Here is a 14,302-nt window from a genome sequence, read left to right on the forward strand (position 1 = left end):
TGTAGGGTAGCCAGCTTCTCCAGTGTGATTCTGAACTCATCCACACACCCAACAGCTGATCTGTACATTTTTTGATGTATGTAGCTTTACTTGTTACTACTAAAACACATTGGAAGATGGCACTTGATCACCTCAGAAATGTCTTTTTACACACTTTATCGAAATAAGGCAAACTGAAAACTTGTGCTAATGCCCTTCTACCTGTGTTAACTTCGGAAGGTCCAAGCAAAGGCAGAACTGTGTCTTTGCCCTTTGAACAATTCATTCCATACTCATTTCTGAAACACACTAAAGAAACCCCCAGGTTTAGTGGCTGGCGTTACTGTGCTCTAGAAAGCAATTGGATCCACAATTAGATTGATAGATATTTAGAGGCCTTTCAATCTTAAACTGATATCTGCCCTCTTGAGGATGATTGTGCCATTTCTGTACTGGATCAAAAGTTGAGAAGAATTGGCCCTTTGCAACATAGCAGTGTCCTAGTTAAGATAAAATACTCACCAGATTCTTCCTTTTATTTTTGATGCCATCCTTTGTCAGCCAGCCATGGCACTGTTATTGTGTCGCACGTGCCTATGGAGCAATGTTTTGAACTGAACTGGCCCCCATAACAAGATTATTGCATTGTAATATTTTGATGACACTTCAAACACATATCACCCAATGTGTTGGAATGTCAGCGGAGGCGAGGGTGTGATGGGAGTAGAGGGGGAGCTGGTGCAGTGGTTTTGTGCATGGAGCAGCAGGACTGGGATTTCACTTTACAGCAGCCTATCAAGGGAGAAAAACAGAAGATGCTGGAAAAACTCAGCGGGTCTGGCAGTAACTGTGGAGAGAGAGAAACAGAGTTAATGGTGGTGATTTCCTGGTCCTGTCCGCCATGGGAATCGACGCAGGGGGGACAGAAAATTTGATGGACCAGCAAAGGGTCCATTGACTTTGGATGGGAATTTCTGGTCCCACGACGGGCGGCTCTGGAAAATCCCACCTAACGTTTTGAGCCCAGCATGACTCTTCTTCGGAACCAAAGATGTTCTGAAGAAGAGTCATATTGGACTCGAAACGTTGGGCAGAATTTTGCCATCGGCGAGCAGGGGGCGGGGCCCGCTCGCCGACACGTAAAATGATGCAGGATGATGTCGGGCGGAACCCCCAATGTCACCCCGCCCCATTTAAATCTTCAGGAAGGCGGGGGCGCGGCAAAATCAGCTGCGGGCCCGCCGACCTGTCAATGGCCAATTGAGGCCATTGACAGAATCATTTAAACAATTAAAGGACCTGTCCGTCCAACCTTAAGGTTGACGGGCAGGCCAGGAGCCCCGGCGGCAAATAGATAAAACAGGAAACCTCATCCACCGGCAGGATGAGGTTTCATGCAGGGTGTTAAAAATTTTAATAAAGTTATTATGTAAATTATGAACATGTCCCATCTCTTGTGACATTGTCACATGAGGCGGACATGTTAGGGATTTTTTTTTTCTATTTTTAATATTTTTAAAAGTGGAAGCGATCTCCCTGAGGCAGCACTTACCCTCAGGGAGATGTGAGCTCTTTTGTGCGCATGCGTGAAAGAGCGCATTCTTGCTTTTAGGGAATCCCCCCCACCCGCACAGGAAGTGCATAGCGCTTCCCGCCAGATGTCACGCTGGGCGGGCCTTAATTGGCCCGCCCACGTAAAATGGCGGCGCGGCCTGCTTCTCCGGCGGGGATCCTCTCCCCGCCTGCCGGAGATTGAGTCGGGCATGCCCGCCTGACAGGCAGAAAATTCTGCCCACTAACTCTATTTCGCTCTCCACAGCACTTTCTATTTTTATTTCAGCATCTGCAGAATTTTGCTTTTATCATAGCCTATTAAGCTAGCTGCTTGTTGAGCACTGCTAAGATTTTATGGCTAAAAGGGGGAGAATGGGCTCTGTACATGGGCATAGGGCTGGGATAATAGAAAAAATCATCAGACAGATGAGAAGAAATTTTGACTTGGTGCTTCCCATTCAGTATCTCTCCCAGACAGACACCATAGAGGTTGAGCATTGCTCCAGTCACATTATGGAGTGATATCCAAACTAAAGTTTTTCAGAGCCTTAATGAGTCCTGTACACAATTTATACACTGGCCCCCTATTGTCATTGCATGGTCCAGCCACAATGCATCACACTAGATGCCTTGAACACGTTACAGGCTCCTACATCTAGTCATAGTGGGGCGTGGACACCTGTGCACTTAAGTCCATTCTCAATCTTAAGAGTAGTAAGGAATGGAGTACTGGCAGTGTTAACACCAGGAATGAAAGTTAAAGTACTGTGAAGTTTGTACACAGTGGCTCCAATATTCTTTCCCTCCCCCAATCCCCATTTTGCCGAAGACTGGAATTTGTTGTGCCAATTACTTGCATGGCCTGAAAGTGTAGTCTTCGTTGTTAGCTTCAAGGCTTTGTTAGTTGCTCTTGGGAAGCTGCCTGGTTGCCTCACATCCTCTGATCTCAGTGGTTCTAGGCGCAAGGCCTAGCAACAGCTTCTTCAGATATGCCTCAAAAGAGTGCCGCTTTGTTGCAGAGAGAGTAATCTGGTGTGAGAGGGCTGAAGATGATTGGAGATGCCCCATTCCGATTCTTATTGATGGCTCCCCTATTCCTACACATTTTTGTGGCTTCCTGCCCAGGTCTGCCTATCTGAGGAAGTCCCAGAGATCCTGGGCAAATGTAAGGCAGGAGAGGGAGATCCAATATAACTGTTCTGTGCGCTTCCCTTTTCCTCTCCATAGTGCCCGGGAATTCAATGTTTCTGAGACACGATAGTGGAGAATACTAGAGCTTGGGTTTAAAATGTTTGATTCCTTTTTCTACAGGAAACCGGCTCCAGAGCTCGTATTAAAATGTGCTGTGGGACATGTCTTGAGAGGTTCTAAATTGGGGAAGCTTTGTGTCTAAATTAATTATTTGCTGACTGATATTGGTCTTTCCCATGTTGTCCGTGCAAGCCATTTTCTCCACCACTTTATCTCACGCAGTGACTAACCACTAGTTCCTGTGCTGAAACAGATCTGTGTATAGCTACTAGGCAGTGTTCTCAGTGCAGCTCTGGATAACTCACTCTCTGATATTTCTCTCCCTTGCTGTGAGGCAAAACATAGCCTATGCCTCAATCTCAAACCCAGCTCGGCAATGCCTTTACTGAAATTAGGAAACCTGGTGAGTGAGAAATTGCAAGCACAATAGGCACATTCCACATCGATTCCACAGAGGTTCTAAATGGGAACATTTGAAGACAAGGGTGTGGGGAGATAGATTTCTTTGTTCATGTCAATATTTTGATCCTGAATTATTTATCAGGTCCTTTGTTACCTTTATATTCCACAGTTTGACAGTAATATGAAGGAAATTGTGCACTATAGGTTTCGATCTAGTTGCCAGTCAGTGGTACCCTTGTTGTGGCTTTGTGCCGTGTGTTGTTACCTGAGGTAACGGTATTTATTTTGTCCTGTTTCTTTTTCCAGCTGCGGTAATGTATATTAACAGCATGAGCGTCAGCTGGACTGCACGGCTACAGATCTTTCTGACATTCTGCAAACTTGCTGCCATATTAATAATCATCTTCCCTGGAATGATGCATTTATTCAAAGGTAAGTGGTCATAAAACACTTTTACATTTCTAAAGAATTTCAGAGCCACAGAATGTTCTGGAATGACAAATTAGAAATGGTCTTTCTCTGCTGCTTTTGTTAGTATTACTGTGCTGTCAAACATGACTGTTCACTTTTCATTTGTGATGGAAAAGTCTTAGGAGTTGTTCATATTCTACTTCTAATCGATTAAAAATGCCATTATTTTAAGTAAACAGTCTATTACTGTAGCAGCTGAACTACACTGTCATTCTACACTGTAGATTTACTTCCAGTGACATAACCTGCTTGCGCTGTCTTAACAAAGATTTTTTTTTTGATTGAAGTACTAAACAAACCCTTAATATTAAGAATTTTGAGAATCAAAGCCAGAAATCCCTGGGCCAGGACTTTTCCTGCATCGGATGGGCTCAGTGGGAGTGGGCGGGGGTGGTTGTGGAGCCAACTGCTGCCCACAATCGTCTCGGTACCGTGATTCCATGTCGGCACGCCAATTATGGCCCGCCCAGTGTGGATCACGAGCGGTAAGCGCTACCCGTGCAGGCTGGGGGAGGAGGGAGAGTCAGGTCCAGCGCTCATTCGTGCATGTGCGCAAAAGAGCGCTTCAATCTCCCTGAGGCACGGAGCTGCCTCAGGGAGGTTGAAGCACTTTTTGAAGCAATTATTAAAAACATTAAAAATTTAATGAAACGTCCGCTCATGTGACTGTGTCACATGAGATGGGACATGTTTTTATTTTTTTCAAAAAATGTTTTTATTCAATTTATAAAAGCTTTAAGAAATCTCATCCCGCTCATGGATGAGGTTTCCTAAAATATGTAAAGGCCTCTTGGCCTTTTCGCCTGCCCGCCTACCGTTAGGTTGGATAGGCAGTGTAAATTTCAAGTTAATGAGGTTGCTAATGGCCTTAATAGGCCTTTTAATTATCGGCGGGCGCGCAGCCAACTCTGGCGTGTGCCCGCCGAACGAAACATCGCAAGACTGCGCGATGATGTCGGGACGCATGCCAATGTCACCGCGCGTCATTTCATGTTCGGCCGTGTTGGGCCCCCATCCCGCACGCCGAATGTAAAATCCTGGCCCTGATTATTAAGCAGGCTGCTGAGCAGCATTGGACATCGCAGTGGACTGCGAGACCACAGTAATCTCTTGAAGCCTTTAGAGCAGCAACATTGTTATTAGAAAATTATTGGCATAGCTCTCCAATGGTAATTATCAACATTACAACTTGATGATGGTGTCGCTTATGATATGCCAGGAAGAATCATTTTGTCAGTTTTAAATACCACTGAAAGCTCTCGCACAAAAAAGAAAAAAAAGACCTGTATTTATATAGCACCTTTCACAACCTCATGACACCAGAAAGCACTTTACAGTCAGTGAGGGTGCTTTTGAAGTGCAGTCATTGATGTAATGTAGAAAACAACAGCCATACAGCACACAGCAAGATCCCACAAATGGCAACGTGATAATGACAAGATAATCTGTTGAGGGATAAATATTGCCAGGAGCCCAGGTAGAATCCCACTGCTTTTCTTCAGAACAGTACCATGGGATCTTTTACATCTACCTGAGATGGCAGGCAGAATCTCAGTTTAACATCTCCCCTAAAAGATAACACCTCTGACAGTGCAGCACTGCCTCAGTGCAGCACTGAAGTGTCAGCTGGACTTTGTGCTCAAGGCTCTGTGGTGCAGTTTGAAGACACAATCTTCTGACTCAGAGGCAAGAATGAGTGCCACTGAGCTACAGTTGACACTCATTTTTCTGGTCCCTCTGCATGATTTTTCCTCTACGTTGGTTTGGAGGTCGTTTCTTATCAGTCCAGTTTCCTCATTTTCAGACTTGTTGCAGAAGACAGATAAATGAATCAACGCTTCAATTTTGGTTTTGAAGCTGTAACCTCTGTCTTTCTCTAGCCAGTTATAATTATGCTCCGTGGTACATTTACATAGTATGTTGAGAACAGGAAAAGGGTATTTGACTCAGCTGTGTTAATGGTCCACACAAGCCTCTTCCCATCCCTCTGCATCTAACAGCTTCATCATAACCTTCTATTCCTCTCTCCATCATGTGTTTGTCTAGCTTTGTCTCAAATGCATCTATGCTATTCACCTCATCTATTCCATGTGGTAGCGATTTTAATCAATCTTTGAGTAAATTCCATAGAATTACGTAAGATATATACACAGAAACAGACTATTCAGCTTATCAGGTCCATGGTAGCATTTATGTTCCACATGAGCTTCCTCCCATCTAACTCTAACAGCTTCTCAATTCCTTTATCCCTCATGTGCTTGTCTAGTTCTCCTCAATCACTCCCTGTGGTAGCGAGTTCCACAGTGTCACCACTTTCTGGGTTAAAGAGGTTTCTTATGAATTCCTTATTGGGTTTATTAATGTCTTATATTGAAGGCCCCTAGTTCTGATCTCACCCACAAGTAGAAACATCTTATCTATATCAACCCTAACAAACCCTTTCCTAATCCTATGTTGGTGGCTCTTTCTCGGCATCTGCTCTATAAGAACCTTTCATAACCCCAAAGACCTCTATTAGATCACCACTCAGCCTTACCTTTTCAAGTGAAAAGAGACCCAACCTTTTTAGTTTTTTCATACAGTTATAACCTCACAGCTCTGGCATCATCCTTGTAAATCCTTTTACATCTTTTCCAGTGCTTCTTCTTCCAATATAATATGGAGACTAGAACTGTGCAACATGCCTCAATTGTGGTCTAACCAAGGTATATGGAGATCAGAACTGTGCACAGTGCTCCAAATGTGGTCTAACCACAGTATTTGGAGACTGGAACAATGTACAGTACTCCAAATGTGGTCTAACTAAGCTTTGATAAAAGTTTTGCATCCTACTCTACAATTATATTCCTCTAGAATTATACCACAGTGCTTTGTTTGCCTTTTCAATGATCTTATTAACCTGTGTCACTACTATTAATGATTTGAGCTCCCTCTGCCCCTGTTTTCACAATGAATATGTAATTCTGTGTCAATTCCCAATTGGATTTGCTAGTAACAATATTATTTTTATGGCCCCTAGTTTTGACACGTTTAAATATAGAGGAGGATTAACAACAATGCCACATCCATCAGCGACTCTTAGATATTTCCTCCACCAAAGGAAAATAATGGAATACTAATTTTAATCATTAGTCAAATCCTTTCATCCCGCAACTTTTGACTGACAACATGGGTCTTTTAAGAATTTGGGCCATGCACATTAATGTTTGCCAATCAGTGATAAGGTCAGCGACTCAGTTGAAAGCATTCTAGCCTTTGAGTCATAAGGTTGTGGGTTTAAACCTCACTCCAAAGTCTTGGGGCATGATTTTCAATTGCCTGTGGGGGTGAGAATGGGTGCAGGTTCACTTTGAAAATAGTGCCCTGGCATCTAAGGCAGATGTAAAAGCTCTCACAGCACCTTTTTGAAGAAGAGCAGGGGAGTTATCCCTGGAGTCCTGGCCATTATTTGTCTCTCAATCAACATCACAAAACTAAATTATCCAGTCATTATCACGTTGGTGTTTGTGGAATCTTGCTGTGGGCAGATTGGCTGCCACAGTTTTCTACATTACAACAATGACTGTACTTCAAAAGTACCTCATTGATTGTAAAGCGCTTTGGGACATCCTAAGGTTGTGAAAGGTGCTACATAAGTGCAAGTCTTTCTATTAAATCAGTTTGAAGAATGCACTGCATTACTAAGAATGAATGGCTGTGTTTTTGGTTAATCAGATTACTTGCTTGTGTCAGTCTCTCTCATCACATATTATGATGTTTCTGCTCATTTTCTTTCCTTTCACATACCACAGGAGAAACTCAACATTTCAATCAAGCATTTAAAACAAAAGAATTTAGCCTTATGGGAGTTCCTCTCGCTTTTTATTCCGGAATGTACGCATATGCAGGATGGTAAGAGCTCTCATTGTCTATCACAAGATAAAGACATGAAAGAACAGGATAGAGAAAGCAAATAATCTTTGTAGAAAATGTTCTCAGCGCATCTAAGATAAAGTCCTGAGGTTATGTTCCCAGTTACGTTTCCAGTAGAAATTAAATAATTGTGTTGAATGATTTTGTTTAAAGCTGCTGAAAACATGATTTATAAGATTGTCCTCTAACTATTCATTACTATTTAATCAGGTTTTACATGAATTTTGTCACGGAAGAAGTAGAAAATCCTGAAAAGTAAGTCTCTGAAATCAATTTTATTTTAAACAGTTCTCTTTGAGGAAGAAGTCTGAAAGAAAATTCAAATGTTTCAGAAAAATATTTTTCCTGCACTAGCAAGAAAACTGGCACACCATACAATGCCAAACACAAAACCTACCTCCATCCCTGTTAAGGGATGTGAAAAACTGAAGGAGCTACAGTACTTAACACTGCATAAAAAAGAGTTTTTAATACTACATTAACTTCTGAGGGAGAAAGAAGTAAAAGGGATTGGATGATGCAGTGGATTAACAGACTGTAGGACATATGGTGTCTTTGATGTGAAGCCTGCACTAAATGGAGATCAGATCCTCACTAACATGCCAACAGTTGCAGGTGCCTAGCAGGCACCCTGCTGGAGCTTACCACCAGTTGTGAGAGGGAGGGAAATTACCTTCCTCCCATGCTAAATCAAGCATCAGTCAGTGGCAGGGTGGAGGTAATCCCAGGAAGGGCCTTGGCAGCAGGCCAGAGTTCCTGCTCGTTCCTTCTGGCCTCACCAAGAAAAATATAAACATTTCCTGGGCCATTTCCTGAGCCGTCAACAGTGGGCCCTTTAAGGGCCTCAGTTTAAGCTGCTCATTGCCATGTACAAATGAATGAAGCATCCATGGCGCACAAACTCCAGGTGTTTGCACCTCAACTTGTGTACGCCATAGGACTTCAATTTGAATATAAGAAGTGGCTTCCCACCTGAAACTCATGGGCACATTGGTCACACATCTCATGACTCTACACAAATTGGCAGCAACTAGAGCACCAGTATAAATAGCAGGCGGTAAGCATTTCTATATCAGCTTCAGGCTACTATCAAATTAATCCCAGGATTTAGCAGAGGACCACCTCTGGCAGCATATTGGCTTTAGGCTAGACATAAATTTGAAATTGACCGCAGTATTGTCATTTCTGGCACCTGGGTTCAAATCCAGCTCCTTCCCTTCCAAGGATCTGAGACCAGTACTTGTAATTTGAGTTCCAATCAGACACTTGTTGTCTAGAAATTTAATTATGTTTAACTGAGAGCTCTGCAGATACATGGACATATGCATGAGCAGGCCAACCTCCCAGAACTTATAAATTTGCATGTCTAGAGGGCAGGGAGAGGAGAATCTCTGCTCTTTATGAAATTTGGCCAACAATTTCCTGGACACTTGTGCCACTGGGATTTCATGTCCATGGCATTAGTACATTTATGGTGTGACTTGTTCTGTGTCTTGAAGAGATATTAATGTATATAATGTTATTGGAATTTTTTTATAATAGAGGTTTAGCCTGTGTACGTGTTAATTGGATTAAAGCCAGCTAGTCTGGGTGCTTTCATGTACAGTATTTTGAGATGGAAACAGAGGTAGAGGGCAATTTGCATTTTGTTGAATAGAGCATTCAAGAGTGGGAGTGAAATCTTGCACCTAGCTAGCAGACACCAAGCAATATTAATATTACTAATAAAATTGGTACTATGAAAGGGCCTTTATTATTAAAAGAGGTGGAGTTCAAAAGGCCTGGTGAGACAGTGAGAATTTGAATTCAAAGGGAAAGCTAGGTATAACCTGAGAGGAGTGTGTGTGTACAGGTCAGAGGCATGTAAGATCTAAGCCTCTAAGCCTACAACTGTCTGTGAAGGAACAAATTGAAAGGAACCTCATTTTGAATTCGTAAGGTGAAAAATGGTGTCTCTTTAAGTCTATTGGTTGTTGTTGCCTTAATGGAGATTAATTTGGGAATTTGTTAAAAGTTGTGATAGTAGTAATTTGTAGCCATGTGTATGTATTTAATTTGTTGTAAATTAATAAATGTCTTATTTAGTTTGATGTAAAACCTCTCGGGAACTGGCCGTCTTATCCGTGAATTTAGAGCTGCAACTCAAAACATACCAATTGACAATATAGGTTATGACAGTTGTTTAAAGAGCTGAAATTTGCTTAGGCCTCAAATGTCCAGTGTATTTGCAGCACAGTCGAGAAGGTGTAGGCTCAAGGCTCCTTTGAAGTCAGTCCTCATCTGAATAATGAACTGCAGATGCCTGTCAGGTCTTCTGAGGTCACTCATCATTTTCTCCTTGACCAGTTCTGGCAGGTGTGACACTGGTGACATCTTCCACATTGGCCCCGGGTGTCGGTGGAAGTGAACAGTGGCTGGGGGTGGGGGTGGAGTTGGTGGGAGTTTGAGGCGAGGAGGCATGTAGGGGCCATGATGGGGAAAACACAGGTTAGCAGCAACCCACAGTAAGATTCTTGACTCTACAGTAAAGCAAGAAAAAAACTATTATTTTGGCAGCCTCCAGCAGTCCCTCTGAGGACAGCTAATTAGGAGTTAGAGAAACTGAACGAAGTATGTGGGCTCAGTTGCTGACCAGTTTCAGTGAAGGGTCTTCAAACACGTCTTAGGCCCTCAGTTGCACAGTTAATGGGCCTAATTCATCTTGAAATTAGCATTTGGAAATGTTTGAGTATTGTCCAAGCTAATATTGTATTTAACATATTTTATGCACCTTTGGGGCACAGGACATAGCTCCTAACACTTGGACCTTTTAGCCCCTGTAACAGACCTAAGAAATGGACAAAATAAGGTCAAATTTTGCACCCAACTCCATACCCCCCCGCCCTCCCACCACCAGCCCCTCTCCCTCCAGCAGTTGTTTTCTTTGATACTGCTTAGGTAACCTAAATTACTAACTTAGAACATTCCTGAAAATTGAATGCAGTAGCTGAGTGTGCCCATGATTCCAAAAGCTTTCTGTAAATGACTCAGCTTTAATTGATGTAAATGGGGTTAAGACAATGGCTGCACTGCTTCTGAGCTCCCGGATTCGCCATTATACTCACCGTGCTGCACTTAAATGACTTTACCAGGAAATGTTTAAGTTCACATTGGGAACATCAGGGGCAAGAAACTGAGTAATTTATGGTGTAAATCAGAGATGACGCCATTCCAGGGAATTCTGTAACATTTAGGTAGGTTTACAAAGTTGATAACTGACTGGATTTGTAGTGTAGGCAATGTCTCTGGATTGGGAATGCAAGTTCAGTGTCCATGTAAAATTCCGATGCTGAATTGACTGTGTAAATACACCCTAAACCCCTTAACTGAAATGTCCTTGAGCAATCTAAATCTAGCTCCTAACGAATCAAGCCCATGGTTCAACAGTAGGAGCCATTAAATCTTATTTAGAGAGGGTAGGTACTGTAATAAAGGAAATGTGGTCTTTTACATGAGGGAATGTATTTTTATATTGATGATTATAGTAATTATGGTTTTATTTAGTGTGTGATGAACCTTTAAGAATAATACTTGTTAAGCAAGATCACATGACCTGTAGTAACCAATAGGAGAGTAGCGTGGGCTACGTCAAGAGTCAGTGTAAAGATAGAGTTGGAGTTGAAAGCACGTGTACACGCTGCTGAGTATATTGCAAATAAACTTAATGTTTCTACCCAAGAAGTGTCTGCAGATCAACTCTATCATTAATAGCACAGCTCAGCCACTCAATAACAAACTGGCAATGAGGATAAACAGGACTGAACAGAAGAAATCAAGTTAGAAAGAAATCAGCACTGTACCTACCCAGTGATTGTAAGTAACAAGCTCTGTTAGAATTAAAGAAATTATCCCCTCTCAAAATGCCACCATTTTGGATAATTGATCCTTTTTGAACCTGCCACAGACGATTGGTCTCAATACATAGAACACCTGACGTTCCTTTTTCAAGTAGACGAGATTACGGGGGAAGAGAAGAGGTGAGCAATCCTCTTACGTGCTTGTGGGAGCAATACCCGCAGTCTGTTTCGAAGTTTGAAGGCACCCAGTGCCCCAGATTCAAAGCATTTCAATGAAGCGGACCTCGTGAAGTGTAATTTTCAACCAAAGCCCTCAGTCATGATGTAGAGGTTCAGGTTTAATTCATGAAATAGAGCGCCAGGTGAGACAATTGCATGCTACATGACAAATCTGAAGCAGCTAACGGAACATTGTGAGTTTGGTACGACTCTGAACAACATGCTCAGAGTTTGTTTAGTATGTGGTGTGAAAGAGGGCACCATTCAGAAAAGATTATTGTCCAAAGTGAATCTAGATTTCAAGAAGGCGCTAGAGATAGCGCTGGCCATGGAAAGTGCAGTGAGAGATTCAAAAGCAACACAGGGTGTGCAAAATGGCACCTTCCTCCACATCAGGCAAGAAACCTCAAGCGGAAGTGGCACGAGAAAGCAAGACTCTGCCGAGAAGCAGGAAACAGCCCCCACTAGCTGAAGAATAAAGAAAAATAACTTAGCAGCGAAATCGAAGAATAATTTTAATAGAGGTGGAAACAATCAATCTTTTAGTGATTGGCAGTTTAAAACAATCGAATGCTACTATTGTCACAGAAATGGACATATAATGAGGCAATGCAGGGAAAGATTCAAGTAGGCTTGTAAACAAAAGAAGAAGCCCAATGAAATCTACAATGTAGAAGAGCCTGAAACAACAAATTCAGGCACTTACTCGTCATTTAATCTGAAAATTGAAAGGACAGAAGCATTATTTACCAAGCCTCCTGGGTGAAAGTGGTTAAAGGAGATTAAATTAGAATGGCTGAAATTTTCCAGTTGAGAGCAGGTGGGCCACCAGAGCTACTTAGAAAGTACGTCACCCTCTTTAAGGATGAACTGGAGAAAATCCAGGGCCTGCAGGCCAAGATTCATGTGGATCTGGAAGCAACCCCTCGCTTCCTGAAGGTAAGACCGGTGCCATATGTCCTGTGAGAAAAAGTCGACATTGAACTGAACAGACCAGAGAAGTCGGGCATTATACAACCTGTTCAATTCTCAGAATGGGCAGCAGCCATAGTCCCAGTCCTTAAACTCGACCAAAGCATCCAAATTTGTGGAGACTACAAACTGAAAGTTACTAAAGTAGCTAAGCTAGACAGGCACCCCATTCCAAAAATCAAAGAACTGTATGCCAAGCTGGCAGGAGGGACAACATACACAAAGCTTGACATGAGTCATGCTTATCAACAATTAGAGTTGGATAAAGCCTCCCGGGAATTTGTCACAATTAATGCCCACAAAGGGTTGTTCCAATATACACAATTGCCTTTCGGTGTCTCCTCCGCATGTTTCAGAGAACAATGGAAAACTTACTGGAGGGAGTGCCCCAGGTTGTAGTCTATTTACATGATGTATTGGTGACAGGATTCACAGAAAAAGAGCATTTGGCAAAAAGTTTCTTGCAAGCTGGAGTGCATTTAAAAAAAGAATAGTGCACGTTCCAAACAAGGGAGGTAGTCTATTTGAGTCACAGGGTAGATTGACAGGGCCTCCACCCAGTTAAGGAAAAAGTGAGAGCCATAAGAGAGCCACCTTTGTCAAAGAATGACTCATAACTCAAATCATTCCTAGGAATGATCAACTATTATGGGTGGTTCTTACCCAGTTTGTCTACAGTGCTGGCTCTCCTGCATTCTCTACTCAAAAAGAACCAATGTTGGTCTTGGGAGGCGCCCCAAAAAGAAACTTTCTTAAAGGTGAAACAATTGTTGCACTCGCCCAATCTATTAGTGCATTATGGCCAGATGAAAGAATTGGTGCTGACATGTGAGCATTTCCCTACGGAGTGGAGCAGTGCTGTCTCATCGGATGGATGAAGGCATGGAACCAATAGGTTACAAATCAAGAGCACTCACCACAACAGAAAAGGGATACTCACTGATAGAAAAAGAAGGCCTCATCATCTTTGGTGTGAAGGAATTTCACCAGTGCGTACACGGCTGCCACTTTACAATTGTTTCAGACCACAAACCATTGCTAGAATTATCTATGAGGACAAGGCTATGCCACCCATTGCCTCAGCAAGAATACGATGGGCTTTAATTCTGACAGCATTCGAATACACTTCCTTACATAGGCCTAGCAATCAAATCGCAAACGCCGAAGCCCTTAGTCGTTTGCCTTTACAAGAAAATGATGAGCACGTCCCAATTCCACAGGAACTTGTTTTACTATTAAATTTCTTAGATTCCTCGCTGGTTTGTGCTCAACTGATCAAAGTCTGGAAAAGTCGGGACCCAGTCCTATCTCAGGTATGAGAACAAGTGCTACATGGTCACAGGAGCCCATATCTGACGAAATGAAACCGTACTTCAACAGAAGACATGAAATAATCAGCCAGGATGGCACCTTATTGTGGGGACTATGAGTGACAGTTCCTCCCAAGGGAAGGGAGCCACTTTTAATTGAACTACACGGTGCCCACCCAGGAATTTCCCGAATGAAGACTATAGCATGCAGCTATCTATGATGGCCTGGGATGGATGGTGAAATAGAGAGTTTAGTAAAGCACTATGTGCAATGTCAGCAACTGCAAAAGTTGCCAGTGACAGCTCCATTACACCCATGGGAGTGGCCAGGTAGACCCTGGGTGTGGTTACACATTGACTACATTGGACCTTTCCTGGGAACAATGTTTCAGCTCA

At 42.6% G+C, this 14,302-nt stretch overlaps 1 protein-coding gene across 2 annotated transcripts in view; it reads left to right on the top strand.

Annotated features, from left to right (window-relative positions):
* The window catches only part of slc7a11 (solute carrier family 7 member 11), a 209,194-nt gene that overhangs the window by 82,482 nt on the left and 112,410 nt on the right, over positions 1-14,302 (top strand). For both annotated transcript variants that reach the window (XM_078538653.1, XM_078538643.1), the window contains exons 4-6: positions 3,493-3,618; positions 7,449-7,548; positions 7,780-7,824. In XM_078538653.1, coding sequence (XP_078394779.1) covers positions 3,493-3,618; positions 7,449-7,548; positions 7,780-7,824 — 271 coding nt within the window. The remainder of the gene's footprint in view (positions 1-3,492; positions 3,619-7,448; positions 7,549-7,779; positions 7,825-14,302) is intronic.

The sequence above is a fragment of the Cetorhinus maximus genome, chromosome 1, assembly GCF_964194155.1.
Source record: "Cetorhinus maximus chromosome 1, sCetMax3.hap1.1, whole genome shotgun sequence".
Lineage (NCBI taxonomy): Eukaryota > Metazoa > Chordata > Chondrichthyes > Lamniformes > Cetorhinidae > Cetorhinus > Cetorhinus maximus.